This window comes from Anguilla rostrata, chromosome 13, assembly GCF_018555375.3.
Source record: "Anguilla rostrata isolate EN2019 chromosome 13, ASM1855537v3, whole genome shotgun sequence".
NCBI classification, from domain to species: Eukaryota; Metazoa; Chordata; class Actinopteri; order Anguilliformes; family Anguillidae; genus Anguilla; species Anguilla rostrata.
The window spans coordinates 25,825,938-25,851,209 of NC_057945.1; the positions used below are offsets into that span (position 1 = coordinate 25,825,938).

At 40.2% G+C, this 25,272-nt stretch overlaps 3 protein-coding genes across 8 annotated transcripts in view; 2 read left to right on the forward strand and 1 right to left on the reverse strand.

The window, feature by feature from the left end:
* Positions 1-130: 130 nt before the first annotated feature.
* spcs1 (signal peptidase complex subunit 1) lies at positions 131-2,080 on the forward strand. Its single transcript, XM_064304454.1, has 4 exons — positions 131-295; positions 1,331-1,390; positions 1,471-1,557; positions 1,751-2,080. Exons 1-4 carry the CDS (start codon positions 260-262, stop codon positions 1,877-1,879), a joined length of 312 nt encoding a protein of 103 aa, XP_064160524.1. The 5' UTR covers positions 131-259; the 3' UTR covers positions 1,880-2,080.
* nek4 (NIMA-related kinase 4) lies at positions 1,750-10,089 on the reverse strand. Of its 5 annotated transcripts, XM_064304451.1 has the most exons (17): positions 9,956-10,089; positions 9,555-9,697; positions 8,790-9,056; positions 8,465-8,662; positions 8,244-8,351; positions 7,942-8,096; positions 7,681-7,810; positions 7,027-7,542; positions 6,855-6,911; positions 6,520-6,663; positions 6,069-6,230; positions 5,665-5,728; positions 5,417-5,535; positions 5,103-5,191; positions 4,629-4,846; positions 3,430-3,563; positions 1,750-2,790 (listed from the first exon to the last, which is right to left on the reverse strand). In XM_064304451.1, exons 2-17 carry the CDS (start codon positions 9,639-9,641, stop codon positions 2,692-2,694), a joined length of 2,547 nt encoding a protein of 848 aa, XP_064160521.1. In that variant the 5' UTR covers positions 9,642-9,697; positions 9,956-10,089; the 3' UTR covers positions 1,750-2,691. The 5 variants fall into 5 exon arrangements, with proteins under 5 accessions (XP_064160521.1, XP_064160519.1, XP_064160518.1 ...); XM_064304449.1 differs by lacking the exon at positions 9,555-9,697 and having other exon boundaries at positions 7,027-7,539; XM_064304448.1 differs by lacking the exon at positions 9,555-9,697.
* A 1,218-nt stretch (positions 10,090-11,307) lies between these two features.
* camk1b (calcium/calmodulin-dependent protein kinase Ib) overlaps positions 11,308-25,272 on the forward strand; it is a 46,398-nt gene continuing 32,433 nt past the window's right edge. Inside the window, exons 1-2 of one of the 2 annotated variants that reach the window (XM_064304173.1) lie at positions 11,308-11,456; positions 21,660-21,776. In XM_064304173.1, the coding sequence (XP_064160243.1) occupies positions 21,691-21,776 (86 nt within the window). In that variant the 5' untranslated portion in view covers positions 11,308-11,456; positions 21,660-21,690. Of the gene's footprint in view, positions 11,457-16,054; positions 16,081-21,659; positions 21,777-25,272 lie in introns of those variants that run through there. The other variant, XM_064304172.1, reaches the window with a different exon arrangement.

A 25,272-nucleotide genomic window follows, 5' to 3' on the forward strand; every position in this document is an offset into this window, starting at 1 on the left:
GATTATGTTCATGTTTTTTGTATGTTCTACGCGTAAATATACATTTTTGTTCATTTTATTATTAAATTATCTAATTATTACTTTAATAAGCGTGTCATTTTCCATTTAAATTGTAGTTTGTGCAGGACAATCATAGCCAGCAATTTCAGGGTCCTTGAACACAAACCGGAAGACATCTCTCGTTTCCCTTTGCTACAGCTACTAGCTAGGTAGCTGTTTTTTCCCTCATAATATCTAGCTGTTTCTTCCATTTGGAAAAATGCTGTCGATATTCAGTTCCATTCCTACACACATGGTAAGAACTGAAACGTGCGGCATTTCACTTGAAGCTCGCTTTAACTCTGACAAATTGGATGCATCGGTTATTCTCATGCTATTCTATTGTAGGTAGCTAGCTAACTAGGTGGCAGGTTAATCTGGGTACATTTTGCTTGCCAATTTGTCAAAATGGTTTCATTCATTCATAAATTGCTAGTGAATGTTAGCTTTCCGCCGAGTCCGTAAATGAAATTATTATCCATGGTGTACATTGCTACTATTTAGCTAAATGGCCTATGAATAGCCTACCGACTTAAATGTACCGATAGTTGCAAACATTAGCTTGTGTTTGGCCTCCGATTTTACGGACAGTATTACAAAGAAGCGATGAAAGGTATAGATGCATTTCCTTGTATACATATTACATTATTTTTCATTTGACAATGATTTACAGAAGTTTGGTCATTGTAGCCTGTGGCTGTGTATAAATGTGCTGTGATGTCGTGCCCCAGAGGGACAACCACATTTTTTCGAAAATAAAATGGCTTAATCTTATTTTTAGATGGGTTTCCTATAGAGCATGAGGCCACTGTACCAGCACAGTATAAAAACAGATTATTGCATTTGTAATTCTGAATATATGATATAAAACTCATTTGTTCATTTGTACAGCTTCTGCAAACATGTGTAAAAGCTGTTTTGGAATTTAAGTGTTTTGCTTGTGACCACAAACCCCCAGATGCCCCACACCAGTCACTGTAAAGCTGGCTAGTCATCAGGAACTTCAGTAACTATTTAAAATATCCTTACTTGCACAAAAGAATTGTACGGGTCAATCAAAAACATACGCAAAAAGAAAAATAACATCAAAAATGTCCAGAAAGTCAACTATCCCTTTAAGGATCTTTGTGCTATTTTGCATTTTTATAGACTAAGAATGAAAATAGTGTGAATATTTAAACTGGCACGATTGCGCAAACTAAAAGGACCATTTCAGTTTCGGCATTTGGCAGATGCTTCTAGTAACTTACAAATATGCTTCTTTGACATGGAATGTTTTTATTTTTTAAAGGACTACAAAGGACAGAAACTAGCAGAACAGATTTTCCAAGGGATTATACTCGTTTCTGCAGTAAGTGGAGTACATTTTTTTTTTAATGGCTACTGGCTTGTCTTGTTTGCTACGTAACTCACACCACCTTTGTTTTGCAGGTTATTGGATTTATTTATGGCCTGATCATTGAACAGTTTGGCTGGACTGTGTATATAGTACTTGCAGGTTTTGCCATTTCTTCTTTGGTGAGTAAATTGATTTCCAGTAGAGTCTGGTTTTTTACTGCACCTTCACCTCACTGCTTTTTATCTGCATAATGGCTGGTTGTCAGGCTAGCTTTAAGATGATTGCTGCGTCATTCAGTTGTCATCAGTGGCAAGCACCCTGTTCTGTTCTGTAATTAATCGGTAATTTTCTTTATTCCTAATCTTGTTGTAGCTCACTCTGCCACCTTGGCCTATGTACCGGAGAAACCCTTTGACTTGGCAGCCAGTATTGCCAGAATCACCGGGAGATGGGCGAGAGAAGACTCAGGAAAACACAAAGAAGCCACGAAAGCACAAGTAGTGCATTGCTGCCTGTGCAAAACCCCAGGATTTCAGTTCACTTTCTACAGTTTATCCCAAGCAGACCTTCTTCATTATCCTCTGCAAGTTCAACCCTTAGGGAAATAAGTAACAACTGGATAATTATTACTAATTTTTCTTTTACCAAAATGTTTATTTTTATTTTTATCCATGTGTCTAATAAATTCCACCAAAGAAAATGGCAGCTTAGTGCTGTGGGTTATTTTTTTATATATGCGGATTCATTTATTGCACTGATGCCACTGTGGGTGACCATTTGTGTATACCAGACAGACCTGATACATTAAATGCTTTTGTAGAAGTATTTTGCACCTCAAAAAAAATCCCAAACATGAGAATATAGAATATATAATTCATACAGATGGTAACAGCACAAATGAAACAGTGTGACTGTCTCTGATACAGTATGTAAATAAAGCATTGTCCTGCATTTGTGTTGACATACTTCAAACTATCCTACCAAATCCATTACTTCAAGTACTACAGGTTTTCTGGGGTTATAAATATTTCTTTGATTTCATTTGAATCTGAAATCAGATTTATCACACTAGTCTTATTTGTGAATATAGTCTATCAAATGCATTCTATTAAAACAATATTCAAATTATAATTTAGATTGCATCACAAAGAAATCTACAAGACACAGTTGCATGAAAGGAGAAACAATATTGATTTAAACTGCATATTCAGAGGGATTCCTTTTTAGCCATGTGTGACTGTGGTCCAGACATCAGCCATACAAAGGCACTGGCAGTTGCATTGCTGTAATTTTCCATTCATTCTTTAGACTCCTTATTCTTTGAAAGCAACATCTTCCAAGAATTTTAGCTGCCGCACCATCACAGCATAGGCCTGGTACTTTTCCTCTCCCATTTGTTCCTGAAGTTGAAGCTGCAGGGGAGGGAATGAAGAAATGTTACTACTTTGCATGATGTAAAGAAATGCTAACAAATGTCCAACCTTGCAGGTGTCTCTCTGATACCCAGTTTTGCATGAAACTGATACACAAACTAAAAGAACTGTCATTCTCATTCTCTCTATCATTCTCAACACAGCCTGCCTTAAGAGTAGACACCTACAGCAAATGCATTATAAATCCAGTTGGTCTTGACTTCACACCTGTACACAACCTTCAGTCTGCAGACCATTGCCCTGCTTCACTATGGTCGGCTGTCCCACAATTAGTCTATCGCATGGCCAGGTATCAGATGTGTCTCAAATTTAGTACCATATCAGAATGGTCCAAATTGGAATGGAACACATCATGATTCCATATGATTATTCGCTGTTTAGACTTAAAGGGAAAGAACAGATAAGAGTCGGATTTGTGGCAAAAATCGGTTTTGTGAAGTTTTTTCACTTTAAACTGTCTGTCTGAACAAAGCCTTTAGCTGTATCTTGAAGATGAACATTTACCCTGGCTGTTCCATAATGACACACCGTTTTCAGTTTCCTAGAGAGAAAGTGCTGTCAGCTACTCTCCACGTTTACGGTGCCCCAACTTTGCCGATAGACTATGGTTGTACTCACCTCTCTCTTGTCTTCATCATCTTCTTCCATAATCTCCATAACTCTGTCCAGAAGCTTCATCCCCAGTCCCCTCACAACATCAGTTCGTAAGCGTTCAATTGCTCTCCTTATCTTAGCAGAACCAGAAGTAACATCTGAAGGAGAAATGACACAGAAACAGACAAAGGAACACTTTATCTAATAATGTGCTTCCCAGAACTCGGGCCCCTCCATTGCTGCAGGGTTTTCCACCTCGTAGCTGGACACACAATAATCCTCAAGATGCCGAGACTCATTTTGAAATAGAGGAGACTACAGAGAATTTTCTTTCACAAATGTCAGGGTACTTACAGATTTTTTTTTTAAAGATATACCGAGCTCTATGAGCTCTATGTTTAACTGAAAAAGAATCTAGTTTCTCTGAAAAAAAGTTAACACTCCTAAGACATTTCAAATAATCAAGTTCTTGCATACAACAAAATTAAACCCTCATTCAGTGTAAACACATCACATGGAAAAAAAAGGGAAGTAGTCCGCAACAGTTTGGTTTTTCTGTTAAAACACTGAACATAAACAGTGAACTCTGGTGGCCAAAGACTATACTGCATTTAAGTAGATGTTATAAAAGTATAAAACTTACTTCATCATTTTCACATGGAGGTTATGTAAATGTGATATCCATTTCCACAAATTAGCTGTGTAAATATCTCTATAAAATTATTAAAGAATGAGGCTGAAAAGGTTTCAAAAGGAAAGATTCTTATCCCTATTTTCCCCAGAAGAACAGAGATCTGGCGCTCAAGCTTCAGTTTTAGTCTTTACAGATAGGTTAGGAATATGTTTATTTAAAAAAAAAGCTATTCTGAGGAACAGGCCCGACAGCCTAGTCCATTCCCTGTGGAATGACCCTGATGTATTTATGAAAACATCATGAATCATGTGTTCACTAGGCATGGTTGGAAGAAATAAGCTTCCCATCAAAATTCTCCAAACCTGTTCATGCTGGAAGAGTCAGCCACAAGTTAACCATCCTAGGCTGTTAAGTGTTTCAATAATAGAGCAATTGCCACTGCCCTAACTTTACACTTGTTCACCTACTGTGAGTTACATGTGATTAGGTTTGTTAATTATTTAACAATTAAATAATTAAGGTCCTTTAAGACTACAGAATAAAGACCTGTATCGCCAGTAGGTTTCTCAAGGCTTAAGGGGTGACAGACCTGACGGAACTTCACTGAGTTGGAACTCCTCTTGCTCCTCTTTGGCCTTTCCATATAGAACCAAGGTATCTCTGTATCTCCTATTCAGTCTGAACTCAGGCATTTGTGTAGAGCCAGATTCAGGGCCATCATGCTCGCATGCTGGATCTCTGGAATCCATTTGTAGTGTCTGGGTCATCAACTGGACCAGATCTTGCATCTCATTGCTCTTGTTCTTCCTAAGACAGAAAGACAAACCTTTATTGTGCTTTCTCCTACAGAGAAAATACTTTATGGAAAACATCATAGGAGAAGTTATCTCAAGGAAATCTGAGCAATTACAAACAATTTTATAACAATTAATGAACATGAAAAAATCTAAATGTTATAGGAGGAAAGATATTTTGCTTTTCACATAGTCTTTCACTTTCTGTAAATTCTGATCATGCCGGACATGCCAAGATGGGTTATGTATGAAAGGGCTGGGAGTCTCACCTCTCTTTGTAGTCCCCTTCTGAGTGATCAGTGGAGCTAGTGGAGGAGCCACTCTCATCCTCTTCTGGAGCTTGCAGTTGTGACCTATCCTGTTTCAGGGACGAGAAAACCACCCAGGGTATGAATACATTTGGCCTGTACTGTTTTACTAGACTTTTACTTAACTCCAAATAATATCATTCCTCCTGTTTCCATTTGGGAACTGACTGCGGTGTACCTATGACTAACCCTCTCCTTCTTCCTGAAGTATTTTCCTAATCTGTCCACAGGTTACAGTATATGGATCCATTCTAAGGACAGGAGCTGATGATTACCTTGTTTGTTTCGATGGCAGTGTCAGATAAAGAAGGGCAGACGGTTGCATTCTGGGAATCTACCTCCTCCCTCTCCAAAGGGGTGACATTGTAGGATGCTTGACTCAGCACAGAGACACCTTTGAGAAAGTGGAATCCATGGTGTAGTTGCACAATGACAAGATCCAATTTGACTTTTTCCCCCATTTTCTGATATTACTAGTCTGTCGCTCCACTGGAGAACATCTTAGTTAAAGCAAAGGTTTTACCTAAATTGAAGGGCCCTTCCTTTTGTTTCAGACGTCTTCGCTCTCTTGCTGTCAGGGGACGATCCTGAAACCAGCATTTTACAAACATTTCATCTCACACAGGCCAAAGATAACCCATGTCCTTTCTGAAAACAGAGCCTGTCTGTCCCAACAAATTACTTAATTTTCTCTTGCAACCTCATTATTTTCTCCAATAAAATCTGTGCTGCTAAATGCAACCTTTCCTAGCCATAGCAATGGAGGAAATACACAAAAACTTGAAGTGAAAATAGAAATCAGTTCTGTTTGCTTAGATGTGATACAAGCATCACAAGTTAGTGACCAGAGACTAGATGCCATGTGTGGATCTACTATAGCTTCTGGGTTCAAGAAATAATAGCCTCCCATTTTTACCATAAGCTAACCTGTGATGCTGATATGGAACCGTCTTTAGACTCGCAGTCTGAGGGACATGATGAACTGACACGCTTTGTCTTAGCCGCACGGCCACTGTGCTTATCCTTCTTACTGACTGTAAAAGCATCTCCAGGGGGTGGTGGCAAAGGTCGGGAAGAGACCGTCTTTACCTTGGGTTTTGGGGGGGGGGGGGTAATATGAGAAATAACACAAATGCAGTGCAGTGTTAAACAGTTGTAATGCAGGGTTACATAACACTTTGGTGATGATAACTTGCTTTGGCTTTGATGTCATAACTACAAAGCTATGCAGGTTGTCTCCTCTGGTCCCTGATAGCCATGGTGTTTGCACTCGCTTGGAAGGCCATCCTACAGTTTAAAAAGCATTTCACCGTGACACTCCACTTGTAGAGTGAGGCTACTCCATGTGGAGTGACGCCACACTCTACTCTGTACCCACCCTGTCTTGATCAGTCAGTGGCTTCTCTCCGTCCCTCTGTCTGTGTTGATGGGACAGGGAGGATTCTGAGGTATAAGAGGGGAGTTGCAGCGGGGGCACACCCTGCTCTGGGACAGGTGGGAGTGGATCTTGATGGGGGAATTCCTTAAATCGAAAAACACGAATCATGACCAACTGATCACACCACTTCACACACTGACACACAGCATCTGAACTTGAACACCAGGCTAGGTTTTGTATGTTTACACTGCAAAGACTGACATCCTCTGTCAAGCAGACAGGGAGAAAACTAGAAACTGTCTTATGTTAAGAATCAAACAAACCAGTCATCTTACCGCAACGGTGACAGGAATAAATGGTTCCAATAGCTGTTCTGTTGAGTCCAAGCTCTCCTTTCAAAACAAAACGTGTGACAGCATAGCGTGAAAAGAAGACCCAAATGGAAAAAGGACATGCATTACTTACTGCTCACCATCTAAACTGCGATGATAGCATGCTGGTCCCTACCTTTAGTTCAGGGCTTCTGTTCTGGTTTTCTCTGTCCACATCCTGGAGGAGGTTCACTGTGTCATTTTTCTCGTCCATGTTTATAGGAGGCGGCTGACTCCCGACGGTCCATTTGCCTCTGTCCGCCGGTCTCACTCCTGGCGGGAGGGGACAGTCCTGCGTCATGGAGCCATCCGACACCCTCTTTTCCTCCCCACTGGTGACACCTGACACTGGCGCCCCGCCCCAGGACTGTGGTGGAGAGGGATACTCTTTCCTGCTCCTTGTGTTCTCTGCTGGCTCGGGCTGCTTACTGATGCTCTGAGGTGGCTCGGGCAGTGGTGGCACCGCGTCCTGCAGCCCTTCGTCTTCCCGGGGCTGGATATCAATATTGACGTTACTGACGGTTGCTAAGGACACATCTGTGCTGTTCAGAAAGTCCTGCACAGGCCCTTTTGGGACCAGCTCTACTGCTGAGGAGGAGGGCTCCTCGTGAACACTGCTGGCTTTGTGATGCTGGGAATGTTTTTCTTCCTTCTTTGGAAAAACAAAAAAGGAAAGAAAAATGTCAACAATGTTACAGTGGTCACCCCCTTTAATATGCATTTAATTGGTCGTCCCATGACAGCATTTATGCTCTATTAGCTGTAAGGTGGAAATAAAAGCTTCCCTCACCGGTTTTTCCCTTTTGCAGTGATCAGAGGGTGACTGAAGGGGCTGCTCACATTTTATGTCTGCCAAGACCACAGAGGAAGAGTCACTGGGCCTGTTGTTGAGACCTTTCTTTCTGGACTCAGCGGTTTTCCTGGTGAAACAGATCAGAGGACTGTGAACAAACACCTGTAACAACATGGACTTTTAAGTCATTCAGTCTTGTAAATCCTAGAATAACAAAACTTGGTCATTGCAGAAAAAAAAATTAACTGAATCACATACTCCTTTGTAGCCTCCAGAAACATGAAAATCTTCTGCTTGATGTAAGGCTGCCGGAGGATGTGCTTAACATCCGGTCGCTCCTCTGGCTTCTTACTTAGCATGCTCTTTATGAGCTCTCCAAGCTGGGGGTTGTACATACTGGGCATCTGTGGCAGCTGAAAATGAATTAAGTATAAATACACAAATAAATAATCACAGTAAAGGACATAAATTATTATAACAATCTGTTGCTAAATAGGCCTACTACAAACTTTTTGAATTAGACTTTTTGAGTCATTCATAACCATGAGAAAAATCCTCACCTTTCCTTCTATGATACGATACACCAAGGAGTTCATGTCTTTGGCGTTGAAAGCGTGCTTCAATGTGGCCATTTCATACACGCAGCAGCCCAAAGCCCAGACGTCAGACTGAGGAAATGAAAAATCGTATGAGTGAATATATAAAGGCTTTCTTGTTTATCCAATTCTGATTACAGTCAGTGAGCAACAGTGTTGTTGTTTTATGTTACTTTTGTAAATACCTTGTGGTTGTAGGGTTTGTTGGAGAGAAGCTCAGGACTCATGTAATATGGTGTTCCAATGAGGGTGCTTGCCATGTCATTCTGGTTCTCCAACACTCGTGCAATCCCAAGGTCTCCGACCTTGATTATATTGGTCTTGGTCAGGAAGATATTCTGGGTTTTCAAATCCCGATGCAAGATGCGCTTTTCGTGCAAATACTACGAATCAATACAGAGGAAGGATCCATAACTTATAATGAAATTTAATATACCTGAATAATACTTTTTTGCAAAGCCAATTTTTGTTTCCACTCTAGTAGTTTTCCCGAAAACAAGCCAAACATACCTGAAGGGCCATGGAAATTTGGACAAACCATTCAACCACCTGTCGCTCAGGGAGAAGCTCGCCCTTCTGTTGCTTCAGCCTCTGGTAGAGGTCACCCCCCTCGCAAAAGCGCATGACAATGTAAAGCCTACGGTCCTCTCCTTCCCAGGACTCCCTATATGTAACGATGTTTGGGTGCCGCAACTGTGACAAGAGTTGTGCCTCTTGTTCTGCTGCTCTGCGCTCACGTCTGGACGAAGTCGTCAAGTTCAACTTCTTTATGACATACTGAGAACAGAACAGAACACAATGTGAACGACGCTGGCTATTCTGTTTCAGTTATGCTGGCTAAGCATTACTGTTCTTTTTTGTTTTTCTGTGCATTTTTTTCCACGTCGGCACTTGTCATTGCCAGCAAGTTACATTACAGGCGTTTAGCAGACGCTCTTATCCAGAGCGACTTACACAACTTTTTACATAGCATTTATATTGCATCCATTTATTCAGCTGGATATATACTGAAGCAATGCAGGTGAAGTACCTTGCTCAAGGGTACAACAGTGTCCTAGTGAGGACTTGAACCTGCAACCTTTAGGTGACAAGACCAACTCCTTACCCATTATACTACAACTGTTAAGTTAATCACTAAGTGATTAACTTAACTTCAATACATTCTGTAGTGTAAGCCACACAAGTCTAATATAAACGAGCCATTTAACGTAAATCGTACCGTTTATGTACAGTCCTGGTTGTTAACTAATTTCTTGGATTGGGTAATTGGTTTACCTGTTTTCGGTCAGTGTTGTGCCTGACAAGACTGACTTCACCGTAGCTACCTTTCCCAACGATTCGGATAAAGTGGTAATTCTCCATAGTCCTTCGTTAGATAACTGTATTTTTTCATATGTAGCTATCTACGTTAGCGCTAACTAAGAAAAAAAAGAAGAATCATCAGTCGTTTCTTAAAAAGGGAACGTCAAATGTTCTTTCCATATTGGCTAGCTAATTAACTAGACGGATTTCATCGTGACCTAGCTTGCCATCACTCTGTAATAAGTTTGTACAGTACACTACGGTTGTACAGTACAACCATAGACTGTATAAAAAATAACCTGAACCGCAGAATCGAAGCACGCAATTTAGTAAGAACTGTCAAGCTTGCTACATTCGTATGTGTTGTTGTATACCTCAGACATAGACCAGTGGCTGAGGAAAACAGCAGGGATGATCATCTGCGGCTTCGTCGTAACCAAGCAACCCAGTTCACCATAGACTCCGGTTTGAGACATTGAGGGGAAAAGCTTACATGTTCACCACAGCGTCATCTAGGGTCAACGAAGAACAGCTGAAAAGGTGAATTTACGTTGGCTAAATGGGTCTGTATTATAAATAATATTCCGGGCAACATGAACATGAATGAATAAACATTCAAAGGATTTCAACTAAGTAGCCTATATGTGCACAAAAAATATTCTGTTCTGTACAGAGCTTAATTTTTGTAGAAAAAAAGTTAATTTATTATCGCACAAAACGCAACTGTCTGTCCCCAAATCCCTTGCTCGTAAACACTTTATGTAATGTTAATGTAATGTAATTAACATTCTAATTGCAGATAGGCTACTAAAACCATCTTAAAAGCTCGCTGGCAGCCTGTGCGAACTTTTAATCTACTTTTTTTTTCTTTCTTGTGTTAATTTATTGTAAACGGTGTATAGCAGACGATTGCGAACACGAACAATTTTTGAATTAAAAATTAATTATTGGTTGTTTAAGTAAGCACTAGTGAAGCGAATTGATGATAAATGTTTCAAACGCCGTGTTAACCAAATAACTTGAATACCAATCTCCATTCAAACTCTGCATCTGTTAGATCGCCAGATGGCGTAATCAAGACAAAACTGTGTCGGTCAATTGCATTACTCATGGGGTTTTCTGAAAGCAGTTCTGCATTTGACAGGCTATCCCCCTAGGGGCAATTCGTTTTCAGCACGTAAGAAAAAATGAAACCTATCCACGACATACAGACAAGAGGACAAGACACACAGAAAATTAATTTATTGAAAATGTGTTTCATTTTATTCATGCTGTTTTATGAAGAAAAAACCCCAACTAAATTCTGTCTTTCTCAGTAGTAACGTCATATACGTTCGCAAAGAAAATGTAGGTTCATGTTTCGTCGTTAACGCTAATATATAGCATTTATTGCGAGTTATTAAAGTACGACGTGCCTCACACACGTGTTTTTCTATGTGAACACCATCTTTATAATTATCTAACAAAATGACGGTCCTGAATACGACATATGCAATACTCGCGAATTAATTTACTTCATTATAAGACACAGACTAAATTTAATACAGAAATATGTAGCTAAAGCATCTGCGTACAAATACTGCTCCCTGTTTCGCTTTGCTTATCAATGGATGTGCACACCTTTTCCAGGGAAAGGCGCTAAAGTTAAAAATGGACCTATCATAAATAGCGCCACAGTTACCTGGTGCCACAAGGAGGCCAGAGATTGGTTCAGAGCTGCAAGGAACTCGCCTCTTTGCGTGGTGGCCACCCCTCCGCTAATAAATATGACGTCAGGAGAGTGTTGGAGGGTTGTCAAAGGAGCCAGTTTTCGCGAACGAAGATCAAAATTGCAGAGACAGAGAGGGAGATACTTTCGAGGTCGTGCAATTACAGGTGAGGATGTTTTTTGGAATCCCGGCTAGCTGTGTCTAATGGTTAGTTGTTTAGGTAACTAATTTATTAAGTGAAACTTGGGATGTAATGTTACGGACTAGCTAGCTAGAATAACTAATGTGTCTTATCTAAACTGTTAAGTAGCTTGCTATGGGTATTTTAGATGGTTTGATAATTGAGCCTTTCGCTTCATTGAGTCAATGCAACCTGTACCCCTTTACAAACTAGGTAGCTGTGTCGTCAGAACTACACTCATACTATCGAGATCACTTGTTCGCCAGCCAGTAACGTTAACGAAAATCAAAACTATGGTTAACGTATATGTAGTAAGAGTTATCCCCTAGCTGTCATTTTGCAGATGAAATGGGTAGCCTGGATAATTGTGCACTGTGCATCTTGGCAGGCAGATAAGTAATTTTTAGGGATTTTATAGTGTACCACATGGGGTGACGTTAGGCGGCACCAAGTGAAGAGAAAGGTAGCAAGTAAGTACGCAAGCGAATGAACATAATTAACTATACAGCCATCTGCATGGTCTACTGTAATTGCGTCTCGCTGAGTGTACATGGACGTCAGTTTCTTTTCTTGGTAGCTATTTTTGGTGAGCAACGAAGCAAACTGGCACGGCGAAATTTTTTATTGGCTATGAATGTGATGTATAGTTCGATTGGATTTTTTAAAATTATTTTTTAATTCATTTGTTATTATTTTTTGGTTTGAACAATTTTGGAAAGCTTGCAAACGAAAAATTACAACGTTTCATTTCTAGAGCAAAATATCTGACTGATTTGGAATTATATGCTTGAAAGTTAACGCAACTGATCTCCAAGTCCTTGCTGTGTCTTTAAGGAATGACACTGAATTATATTCACATAGCAGATCCTATCGGTTGGGTATAGCTCTCAACGTTGGGATTTGATTGATTGATTGATTGGTTGATTGATATGAAGGGTCTATGGAAAGCGAGTGTTTGGGAAATACCATGCAAAGTAACCAAGGTTAACTAATGTCCAGTTGCAGCACCATTAGAATGCATGCAATGTTTCCGTCTATTGCAAGATCGACGTTTAGATTATTGAACGGGCAAAATGAACCCCGTCTCTTTTTTACCCGTGTTCCCAGGCATTGACGCTCTCCAGACAGGAATTCCCTGTCTGGAAGCATTTTACACATCATCTACAGCGCTGGCTACCAGAAGGCGCCTGCAGGTTATCAATTAATAAGATAAATGAGAAGGATATTCTTAGCCGACAACGTTCTGTGGTTGGATTGCTTCAATCGAGATTTTACGATGTCGACAGTGCTGGTCTCAGTGTTGGCTGGCATTGAGAAATCTTGTTACATGTGACCAATGACATTGTGCAGGCTCACATGTAGCCTAACAGCCTTATCTGTGACAAGGATATCAAAATTGTATATGTTGTGTGACAGAAAAGCCCAAAGTCTTATATTTTGGAGGGGCACAATGACGCATCACAGCATGAAGCAGTGCTGGTGTCTGTCCTAACAAAAACACATACTGTGCCTTGCAAATCCACTAAATTGTAAGTACTGTAATTGGTAAACCAAATTTTAAGTACAGCGGCACTTGTGTGGTTACAGCCAGTGTTTTTATCTTGAGCACTGATGAGACCTTGGTATATCCTTCATGTAACATACAGTGAGTTCCATAATGTTTGGGACAAAGACTTTTAAAATTTTTTTTGGTGATTTGGCTCTGTATTCCACAATTTTAGATTTGTAATCAAACAATTTCGCATGTGTTTTAAGTGCACATTCTCAGCCTTTTTAAAAGGGTATTTTTATACACCCTTTTTTTAAAGGGTATTTTTATACCAACATATTGAAAGGAACACACCTTTTATGCATACCACCCCCCCCCCCCCCCATTTAAGGGCACCGTAATGTTTGGCATATGGTATATAAATGAAAGTAGTCATGTTACTTTCTTATATCCTTTGCATGCATGCAATGCAATGCTTGAAGTCTGTGACCCATAGACATTACTACGTGCTGAGTTTTTTATTTATTTATTTTACTGGTGATGCTCTGCTAGGCCTGTACTGCTGCTATATTCAGCTCCTGCTTGTTTCAGGGGCTAGGCTAGTTGCCTTACTTTTCTTTTCAGCACATGAAGCGTATGTTCAATTGGATTCAGATTACATGAATGACTCGGTCAAGAATATTCCAGTTTTTAGCTTTGAAAAATCTCTTTTGTTGCTTTAGCAGTATGTTTGAGATCATTGTCTTGTTGTAGGATGAAGCACCATCCAATGAGTTTGGATGCATTTGTCTGAACTTGAGCAGATGAGATGTTTCTGTTCTTTTTGGCCTCCACACTTTGCTCTTGCCATCTGATACAAATGAATCTTGGTCTCATTTGTCCACAAGGCCTTTTTCCAGAATTCTGCAGGCTTTTGTAAAGTACTTCCTTGCAAATTGTAACCTGCCATCCAGTTTTTGTGACTAACTAGTGATTTGCATCTTGCAGTGTAGCCTCTCTAGTTCTGTTTGTGAAGTCTTCTGCGGACAGTAGTCCCTGGCACTTCCACGCCTGCCTCCTGAAGAGTTTTTCTGATTTGTCAGACAGGTGTTTGAGGGTTTCTTTCATTATGGTGAAAATTCTTCCATCATCAACTGTAGAGGTTTTCCCTTGGCCTACCAGACCCTTTGCGATATCTGAGCTCACCAGTACTCTATTCTTAATGATGTTCCAAACAGCTGATTTTAGTAAGCCTAAGGCTTGGCCTATGTCTCTATTTTTTCTGATTCCTCAGCCACATAATGGCTACTTTGACTTTCATTGGCACAACTCAAGACTAGATACTGAAAGCACTCTTATATTTACATTACATTTTACATTACATTTATTTGGCAGACGCTTTTATCCAAAGCGACGTACAAAAAGTGCATTTCATGGTCATAGACAACTGCTAAACACAGGTTCAGTAAGGTACAATACTTATTTTGTACAGCTATTTCTAGCCAAGGACACAGTTTAGTTCAGACAGTGAACACTATTCAGACCTAACCTCTGCAAAGCCAACTAGGCAGAAGAATAAACTACAGTATTAGGACAAATACAAATTACCAAAAAGTGCTGGGATGTGGCAACATGTAACAAGTGTCATGAAAAAAGGGGGAGGCGGAGATTTAGAGTGATATATATAGCGTGGTGGTGGTTAGTCTAGGTATAGTCTGAAGAGATAAGTCTTCAGGCCACATTTGCACTAATGACGCAACTGAACACACCTGACTATGACTAATCAGAAACACCTGTGAAGCCATTTGTCCCAAACATTATGGTGCATTGAAAACTGCTGCAATTTCTACACAGTGAAATCAAAATGTTGAAATATCCTTTGATAAAAGCTGAGAATCTGTGCTTTAGCCACATGTGAATTGTTGGATTACAAATCTGAAATTGTGGGGTACAGAGTCAAATAAAGAAAATGTGCTTGTCCCAAGCATTATCGAGCTCACTGTAATATGTCCTTTGGATGAGTTCTAGAGAACCAGATAGATGCTGTATTAATTTCCAATTTATCTTTGATATCAGTTATATATATATATGTTTTTCTTAATTTATAAACAAAAAATTAATTTATAATCTTTGACAATGAGTAGGAATTGGATGCTCATATTGTACTGAGAGGGATTAACACTTTTTTTTCTCAGAAAACAGGATGGATGGGTATTACTGCAGACACTCAAGATGTCTTGTAGACTTCTGAAGGGGGTTCTCATCCTTCAGGGGCTTTAGCCTCTTTTTGTGTAGGAGAAGCTTGGTACAATACAGAGGACAGCCAGTACAGAGCTGTTGTTGGACAGCAAGCGTCTTATTTAAATATAGTGCTTTCAGAGACTATTATCTTCCGTTTGGTGTGTACATTTGCATTTGTTGAGTCACTGTTTGGCTCATAATCTAGTGTACAAAATTGTCTTTAATGTCCTATGACCAGAAAGCCCACTGTCATAATAGGCATCTTTGTGAAGTGATTGACGCATGCAGTAAGTGGTTAGAGATAAGCCATCTGGCTGTGACTGTGCTATGAACAGACACTCCCACTGTGCCCTTTGGTATTCGGATGTATTGCAGAACTTCCACTGTTATCAGATGTCTCTCAAATAATTGGACATGGACTTTGTTTGTTCCGTAAGATCAGGAATTTATTTGTATCTGCAATTTATCTAAATGACCCTGACTGAAGAAAAGACAAGACAGAAAATACATCACTACTATTGCCTCGCAGTCAGAACTTGTTGCTGTATTGTGCAAAGGATATGCTAAATTGCAGAAGGATGATCATGGTTCATGTGCATTATTACATGTTGTGTAGCGTCATGCCTATTATAGGTTGCTCAGTTTGGTTAGTGAGTGCTCTTCCAAAGCAGGGTCCCCACTTCCTGTATTTCTGAAGTGGTTAAGTGGGAGGTGGGGTGGTGGGTTTCACTCAAAGGGGGACCTAACCCCTAGCTCTTAGCAGGCAGATAGGCCTATTTGCTGCAGAATCTCCCATTGCGTCATACTGCTCTATATTAGCATTAACCCGACCCAGCCTTTGATTGGCTGTGATGTCACAGTATTTGTTTCTTCTGTTCACTGTGCAGCCATGGGAAATCAGTGAGTACTCAATAAGTTCTTATTATTTTTACATTTATATGTTTTACATGGTAAATGCTGCATGCGAAATGAATACTACCATGTGTTTATACACATGGTTTATTTCAAGCTTGCTGTATCTTTTATTTTCTCCAACACATTGTTTTGTTTTTGAAAGGGAATGGGTGCTGGTGAGCATTTCCTGATCAGCAGGCGCTGTCGGTAGAAAATAGAAATGTAGTTCCATTTTCTTTGTAGAGTCTTGTTGAGAGCTCAGCATGCATGTGCTCATTTTTATTTTTTACTCATTTATTTAGTTGTTTATTTATATCTCTGATGGTTTGGATCAGTCTTACTTTACTATATTAAAGTTGAAAAAGTGTCACCCATGTTGAGAGTTAGGCAATAGTCTACATTTTGCTTTCTTAAATGGGTTGTTGTGGAGATTAGATCCACAACTGAAATTTTTCTGGTATTTTGAGGATGCTTATGCTCCCTTATGCTCTGTATGTCTGATTAAAAAATACAGATCACATTTGTAAACATGTTTACATGCAGGTAATTAATGTTAAATGCACAGAGATTTGCATCTTGGTAAGGCAGATTACATGCATGAATAGTTAAAAAATAGTTAGCCAAGTTAACAAAAGGACAGGCCTACAGTATACACTCAAATAGTTTGTGTACGTGTTGTCAGACTCTCTTTATAGTTGCACACAAACAGAAGGACAGTAACTTTTATGCAAATAGACTATCATTCAGACAGTTAGAGAATCTGTTTGTCTTTAGCACATTTAGAATAACAAAAGACAAGATTGAAGATTGAGATTTGTACAACTGGCGTGACATAGCCTACATTGTGAAATGCATGCATCTGATTCTTCTTCTCCGGTGAAATTTGCTTTTATTTGATGCTTTATTCCTATATGCTATATATTATTTACTTTGTTCAGTCCATTAGCTCATCAGTCCATCAGTCCATCATCTTTGCTTGCCAAGATACATGCACAGTGGATAACTGTAGTGTTATATCCATTTGTCATTTATTTGCGACGTGCATGCGCACATTCAGTAACATAGTCTTAAGCAAGCTTTTCAAATACTTTGTTTACAGTGATATGTATTAATATATAATTTAACATATAATATAACTTTTGGGAGAAATATTCTGACTAACATGGGCATATTTCAGTGTACATAGCCATGGCTTGTTTTTTTTTTTTTTTTTGAATGGACTTGCATTTGAACACATTTTCCACGATCTTGAAATGTTCTGGTCAGCTTGTGTTCAGTCTCAAATGAGAATATGCAGTTGTTAAACCCTTAACAACCTTGGTGGAAATATGATTTATGTAATTCAATTCTCTTATTGCTGGCTCAGCAGTCTGAGCATCATACTGTGTGCATCTGTTGTTTTATTTCCCTTTTGGAGGTTTGGTTGCAGTATTGGCCCTTCTTGGAAACATCACTGTCTCAGAATGAGCACATAAATGACTGTGTAGTAAACTTAAAAGACAAAAATCTGATTTAATTAATTTTTATGTTTTCTGTGGATCACAAAAATGGACAAATGACTGTAAATTAGAAGTGTCTCATTATTAACACATTCATATAGGCCTAGGCTAAACATTCACTAAAAATCTCACATTTGTTGCTTTTGCGCTGGAATATGACCCTGGCTACACACAGAGCCACTAGCTATTTGTACACTTCTCCATTGGAATTCCACCCTTGAAGAAGTAGCAAAAATCTGTTTTAATGGATTTAAAACATTGTGAGTATGTACAGCAACATATTGCAAAATAGCGTAGACATGACAGCTCAAATTCTATCAGAAAGTCTACATTCTTCATGCTTTGTGATCCTTCCCATGTCATTTTTCTTCCCTGAGCGTTGTTTACAATCATTTAAAAAAATATTAGCAGGTTTTTGCTCTATCTTGGACAACTGAACCTCATTTAGGCTACTTAAAAATAGAATTTTTTTTAAAGAATTTTGTGAACTCATACAAATCTCTCTCTAATTTCATTAATTTATTTTAAAAAATGTATCCATTTCACCAGTTTACGGTTTACCCTAAATTTGCTGTCTGAAACCCCGCACGATATTTTCATTGAAATGTGTGATATTTTCAAACCTAGCCACGTAAGTGTGACATTGGGCCTCAATGCTTTTGTTTCACCCCTGATGTGTGAGGCTTCAGACCTGTGAAACTAATGGTAAATGTAACTTCGTGACATGGGTCAAGCTTGAATCAAACAACAGACATGGTGTACATTATCCACTTTTAGTTTTATTCCATGGTGGCTCAACAGTTTTATTCACCAGGCTGACTCACAGATTCTGGGTGCTTTTCTTATGTTTGTCATGCTGACCCATAACAGCTCACCCTTTTAGCATTACTTAATAGGTCAGTAAGATGTGAAAGTAAATGGCTCTCAATGATGTCAACATTAAACAGATAAGAAAGGAGCAGCAATCATTCCAGGGAAAACCTTAACTTTGGACTGTAGATGAAGTCCAGCAGTTTCGGTCTGGAATGACGGCATAATTCATGCAATGAGCAAACGTTCATGCTATACTGGTATCACATACAGTAGCTTTGGCTTGATATCATTATTGTCAGAGGCCAAATATGAGTGTTTTGTGTCCATTAGGCTTGCTTAAGCACACAAAGTCATGAGGATGTTGCAACTTCTGTATTTGACTTCCTGTGTTGAGAATAACGGACAAGTTGTAGCCTAATAACTGCCACAAGGCATCCGCATAGGCCGTTTCCTACCTACTTTCCTAATTGAGCATGTGAATGCTCCATGCAGAACTTTTGAGCCGTGTCAGTACTGTTGGCCTAGTTCAGGAGCAACACACACTCACACACAGCTTTCCTGGAATCACTGCCATGCACTGAATTTACTGCCAACCAAAGGACTAAAACAAACATTGTGTTCTCTGCACCTTAATGCTCTGCACCTTCTAGCTGCACCAAGGACCACAATCGAAATACGTCCTGTGACTTTTTTGCTATCCTTGATGCTCTTTTAATTGTGCATGTACATTGATGTTTGCAACCATGCAATTGTCCTTTTAAAGTGAATCGTCAAATAAATAAACTAAACTAAAACTAAAATTCTGGGGTTGCAGTTTGGTTTTTCCAGGTGCCATAATTCCCCTTTATGTTTCCATGGAAACATGCAACACCAAATCCGGACAAAAAAAGGAGGCAGAAGACCTCCAAGGGCGTGCGACAGCACATTGCACAGCTAAACTCATATGAATGGGGAGCGAGCGATGTATTTTTTTTTAAAGAGGAGAGAGGCAGCACTGCCACACCAGAGTGGACTGATTCAGGGAATGATTGTCATTCACTAGTATCCCCATGGTAATCCAATGAGACTTTGACGGAGGTCATTTGTAGTTATTGGGGAATTTTGTATATTCACCTGCTGATTCACCTTCATTTTTGTGTGCTCATGAGGAGGCTGCCAGTAAATAGACTTGTCTGCCTGGTTACCTGAACTCTGTACAGTTCTTCATTTTGTACATTTGTCTCCATGGCTCGTTGTAAACCTTCCTCTGGTGTTCCCAAGCAACGGAATCCAGGGAAAGTGTCATGTTGGATGGATATTTCAGCGGTCCGCATAGGTTTAAAGCAGAATAACGCTTTTACCGAGGAAGCCAGTTAATGGAGACATGGAAATCTTTTACTGGAGACTTCAGATACCTTGGGTGTTTTTGGAATATGGTTAGAGAAATTCTTTTTGATCTAGACGCCTGTAGCTTTAGCCTGTAGGTCCACTTCTGTCGAATGGCTGAGTAGTAGCGGCTGGGCTTGGCAGTAGGGGGAAATGCGGTCGACTTATGTTTCTAAAAGCTGAGTCAACAGCTCTGCCCTCTGTCTGATTCTGTTTGAAAGAAAGTCAGAAAGTCAGGGGTAATGACACAACGACAGGCTGATTTTCCTTGTTTCTGACGTATTTTTTTGTTGTTGAAGAAAGAGAAAATAGTCAAGTCAAAAATAAACGATTATGTCATTGCTTGAGTAACCCTGCCATCATATGCTACAGTCTTCAGTGTAGTAATGCTGAGAAATCACAGAATATGGGCTGATACAAGCAGTGTTATTTCTGTCTGAGTCATGCTGCTTTTCCCAACTGGTTTCAAACTGAAACAGTCGTGTCTACCCCACACAGCCCAAAGACCAGTTTAGCCTCAGATATATATATATATATATATATATATATATATATATATATATATACATATATGCATACATATACATACATATATGCATACATATACATACATATATATGCACAGAAGCCCTGTGGAACATGAATGATGCGTCATCTTGAAAGAGGAAGGAAGAAATTGAGCAGAAGAGAAACCGAAAGACTGTTGCTTGAATGGAGCGGCAGAAGAGTCAGTTGTATGCGGAGTGTGAGGCATTTGAGATTTGAGCAAATGTAGTACAATTATTCTCCTTATCTATTTTCTCCCTAATTTTGGAAGACCAGTAATGCCTCTCAAGTCATAACTGTGCCATCTGCAACCAATGCAGGAAGCTTTTTTTGGAGGGGTGGGGGAAGTGGGAGTTTACCATGCACCTTTTCTGGCTTTAGAAGAGGCCCTGGAATTGTTCCTGAATGGGTTGGGGAAAATACACAAGCTAACATGAAAAGAAAGTAAACTGTAACAGATTGCAAGTGTTTGTTTCCTCTCTTGTTGTCTGTATGGGAGGTGGGAGGTGAGAGGTGGGGGGTCCATGCCAGATTGTCTGAAGGTTACCTTGCAGTGGCCTGGAGTAGCATAAGGGCCCGTGTGGTGGTCTGGCTTTTGAGCTGCATGGATCTTAAGTACAGCAGGTTGGAACAATGTCACACAAGTAGAAAAGCTGTATTAGGCCTACTTGATTAACATTTTATGGAGGGAAGGAAGAACTGGATGGTCTGCATTCCTGTGCCACCAGATTCTGGTTGTTGCTGTATCTTAGAAAGATCGTATTCTCTCTCTCTGAAAATGCATTTCTGACCTCAGTGGAAAAAGAAGACTTCCAATACAACTGAAGTGATTCATGGAAACGGGGCTAAAATAAAATTGTAGGCTTATTAAAAAATAAAACAAAGGGTAAAATGCAGAGCACCAAACCATTAACAACAGCTGTATATGATGTTGCATTAAAGTGAACATAGAGCCTGCCCATAATGGCATATTGCATTAGATTATGGTGATTATTTGATCCATATGACATATGTAACAACATATTACCATATTGGCAGTGACTGATATTGATCGTGACTGCCTGTTTGCTGAATCACAGGCCAACAACATAATTAGGTATGCATTCAAACAATCATGACATTTCAAGAGGCTGCATGGCCTAAAGTATGTAATAGCTGATAATGTTTCAATAACTGATACTATTATTATTATTATTATTATTATTATTATTTTCTACTTTTTCCTGGATTGCTTGTTATGGATTGCATGTACTTTTTACAATCTCTTATCAGTTTACAGCTTATTCTCTGTAGAGCTGGAGGCATTCTGAGGTGGTAAGAAGCATTTCGCTGGCTGAATGATCCATCTCTCCTCTCTGGTAGTTTCCCTGTGGCCGAGCGCAACGACAGTAAGATGCCTTTGGGAGATGATGGACATGCCTGGAAAAAGAAGACTTCAGACATTAAGGAGATCTACGACTTCAAAGAAGTTCTGGGGACGTAAGTGTCTTTTGAATAATTGGTCTTCACGGACCGCTCCATTCCGCCTAGGTGCCAAAACCTAAACAAAAAAGGGTTTCTTTTCACATTCAGCCATCAGGCCCTTTATCTATTAATTCCTCCTCCCAGGCTCGCTGGCGACAGGCGCTTTTCTGATGGTCATTATTACCCTTAGGGGACCGGCGTTTTTTCACCAGTTGCTATCAGTCTGTGGCGACTGGTGCTTTTTCATCATTACCATCAGGCGGTGTTGATGATGCGGCACGACCGAGCGAAGGACAGCATCAGTGGCCGGAGGAAATAACTCATCAGCGAGAGCCAGTTGTCATTTCAGAAGGTCTAAAAAGGGTGACTACAGCCACCTCCCTAGGCACTGGGGTGTCTAGGCATGACCGTTGATCATCACGCTAACACAAATTTCATACTCCCCATTGATTAATTCCATATAGTGTGCGGACGGGTGTGGTGACCAGAGCACATCATTGTCGAGCTGCTTCTGATTTCACAACCTGATTGGTGTTGTCTTGCTGCTGTTTGCTCATGTTAGAATAAACAGCGTTAAGTTCCGGGAGTGGATGATGTATTCAGATCCAGTGAGGTGACTGAGAATGTTTTTTTTTTTTTCTCGCATTTTCTCCCCAATTTAGCCGTTATACCAATTCCCCGTGTGAATCACGGTCCTGGTTGATGCGCTATCCTCTGTTGGTCTAGGGAGGGTGTAGACTACCACATGCCTCCTCCGATACATGTGGAGTCGCCAGCCGCTTCTTTTCACCTGACAGCGAGGAGAGTGTTTCACTGGGAGAGCGTAACGCGTGCGGAGGTTCACGCTATCTCCCCCAGATCCCCTCCCTGCTGAACAGGCGCCCCGACCAATGAGTAGGAGTCGCTAATGCAACGATCAGGACTCATACCCTCACCGGCTTCCCACCCGCGAACACTGCCAATTGTGTTCGTAGGAACGTCTGACCAAGCCGGAAGTACCGCTGCCAGGGATTTAAACCGCGTCTCTGCGGTGGTAGGCGAGTGCTTATACCTCTACGGCCGAGGTGATTGAGAATTTGCACCATATGAAGCAGGAAATCCGTTTCAACATAGTGTGATGCTTCTTTAGAACTAGACCAACATCTTTTTCATTTTAAGCCGGCAGTTTATTTATTTATTTATTCATTCATTCATAAATTTATCTTCCATGTATCTAAGATATGAGTGCATTCTCAAGCAAATGTTGAAATGTGTGTCTTTTATTTTGATTAGATGTTTTGCATTTTTGTCTGTGATTCATACAAATTTTATTGTTTGCTGTAGTTGTAGTTCTGGCTTATTGTCTAATAAATGAAGTCTAATAAATGTAATGCATAAAATATATTTTTGATCTTTTTCAAAGCGAAAAACTCAAAATGGTGGGCCCCTGGCACCTGTTGTCCTATGTGTGGCTTTCCCAGGAAATGAAAGCATTCCTGGTGGATGTTGTCTGTTTGGTCTTGGGTTTGGCATGCAGCACGAGTCTCCACCAGGCTTGAGTAGGAAAAGCTGTTGGGATCCAGGCCTGGTCTTTCCCAAAGCCAGAGGGCCCCGTAGCTGCAGTAATGCTGAGATTAATGTGAATTCGGTGCACGTGGACACAGCCCACTCCTGTTGGGAATTCTGGATTCCGCACGTCTCCCTGTAGAACAGGGGAAATGAGCCAGGGCTGAGGGCTGTATGAGTTTGGCTTGTAGAGCAGCATAGTTCAGCCAGGTCTGTCAGCTCAGGGAGTTTAGACGCCAAGCCACTCTTAATCCCCCCCACCCCCACAACGGGACCTCTCAGCACATTCTGCCGCCAAGGATCTGCAGTGTAGCCACACTGCGCAAAACCAACATGTGGAAAGAAAATCTTCCATTTGAACGGGCTCCGTGACGATGTGCCAGACGAGGGGGGGTGGACTCCAGAGTGTGGAAAAGGCACAATGGCCTGCAGCTCGTCTGCGTGGCGCCTTTGTGTTGCATTGTGTAGTGTTCCGTTGTATGACGTATGTGCTGGGTGAGGTTTGTTGATTTTGTGTGACATTGGGTGATGTTTGATGTTGTATACACTGTCGACAGTAGCTAGTTGTTTTCCTTCTCGAGGTTTTCCGTTCATTGAGTTAAAATAACAGTTTGTGGCTCTACAGCGCTCTAATTGCCCAGCCCATTAATTTTACAATGATTTGTCACTATTGTGCACCATGAACATACGTCTTCCTGTCTCGCAGTGAAAGGCTGACTGTGCTTGTAGAAACACACTTTCTTTCATGAAGGAGTGCTGTATATATGAATGATGTTAACGATAAGAATAAATTGAACTGCTTCGGTGAGTATCCTAAGTTGCTCGTTTGGGCTTTTGATAGCTGTATATCAGTGGAGAGTTGAACATTTTGAAAACACGCCATATGTGCCTTTGTTGCCTCTGTATGCTTTCTGTCCCCTTCAAAATGCGGAATTCCTGAGTCAGCTGATGAAAGTGCCGGCAGACCTCGTTTGGCCTGATGATTGAACAGCTGGAGATTTTGGTGATATGTGGAAAAAATGAATTAAATGTATAATTTATTTTGAAGGTGTGCCTTTTGATATAAATGTGCATTTATAAACCGCATGGTTAGCAAAGCATAATTTTTATGTTGATACTTTTTATGGACCTAAACCTGTTTTATACTGGTTGAAAGTGAGTGGAGGCTAAAACTGGATTCCATGCGTACTCGGTGTCATTTGTTAGAATATTGAGGGATATGCTTTGTCTTCAACGAGTGGCAAAAAAATAGCGCATCGTTTCAGTTTTAAAAAGCGCTGACATCTGATGGATTAGTGTGTTGATGAAAAAATTCCTTACTTTTTAAAAGAAGATTACAAATTGGGTTAATTGGTTTAGTTCACCGGTTGACGTTAATACATTTATTTTGACAGTTTCAGTAACCTGTCCCGTGTTTATATAACATTGTAGGCATGTAGCGGAAGCTCTTAACTAAAGGGAATTACACAGCATACATTCTTTACATATAATTCCTTACTGGGTATTTACTGAAGCATTTCAGGTTAATTACCCTGACCAGGGTATCTTCGGAGTGCATTGACTTCAGAATGAAATGCACAACCTTGGAATTGGTTCAGTTGCCTTACCATTTTGGTATACTGCTGCCTCTCTCTCTCTCTCTCTGTCCTCTGGCCCTTCCTTCATAAAGGCCTATAAGGCAGCTTGCTACTGAGATGGAAAGTGGGGGTGGGGACTCCTAACATGACCACGTCTTCCATCTGAAGAACTTAGTGACACAAATGGGAATCCTCTATAACCAGTTATTTGTAATGTTGATAATAAGCATTGTGTGATAATAAACAGCTTAGTCCAGTTTCCCTTGACTTGCAAAAACATTCATATGCTGTGTTTTCAGTACTATGAATAAAAATCTCTGACATGCTTCATTGATCTCTGCTTTGCTCTGTAAAAGTATACATTGTATGCCATCTTTCCGCGTGAATTG

Excerpts from the sequence above, each read along its gene's own strand:
- spcs1 (XM_064304454.1), top strand. The coding sequence starts at position 260 with ATGCTGTCGATATTCAGTTCCATTCCTACACACATG. Across the intron at positions 296-1,330 it reads GTTCCATTCCTACACACATG|GACTACAAAGGACAGAAACT; the intron begins GTAAGAACTGAA and ends TATTTTTTAAAG. Across the intron at positions 1,391-1,470 it reads GGATTATACTCGTTTCTGCA|GTTATTGGATTTATTTATGG; the intron begins GTAAGTGGAGTA and ends TTTGTTTTGCAG.
- nek4 (XM_064304448.1), bottom strand. The coding sequence starts at position 10,057 with ATGTCTCAAACCGGAGTCTATGGTGAACTGGGTTGCTTGGTTACGACG. Across the intron at positions 9,057-9,955 it reads GCCACTGGTCTATGTCTGAG|TATGTCATAAAGAAGTTGAA; the intron begins GTATACAACAAC and ends TTCTGTTCTCAG. Across the intron at positions 8,352-8,464 it reads ACAAACCCTACAACCACAAG|TCTGACGTCTGGGCTTTGGG; the intron begins GTATTTACAAAA and ends TCATTTCCTCAG.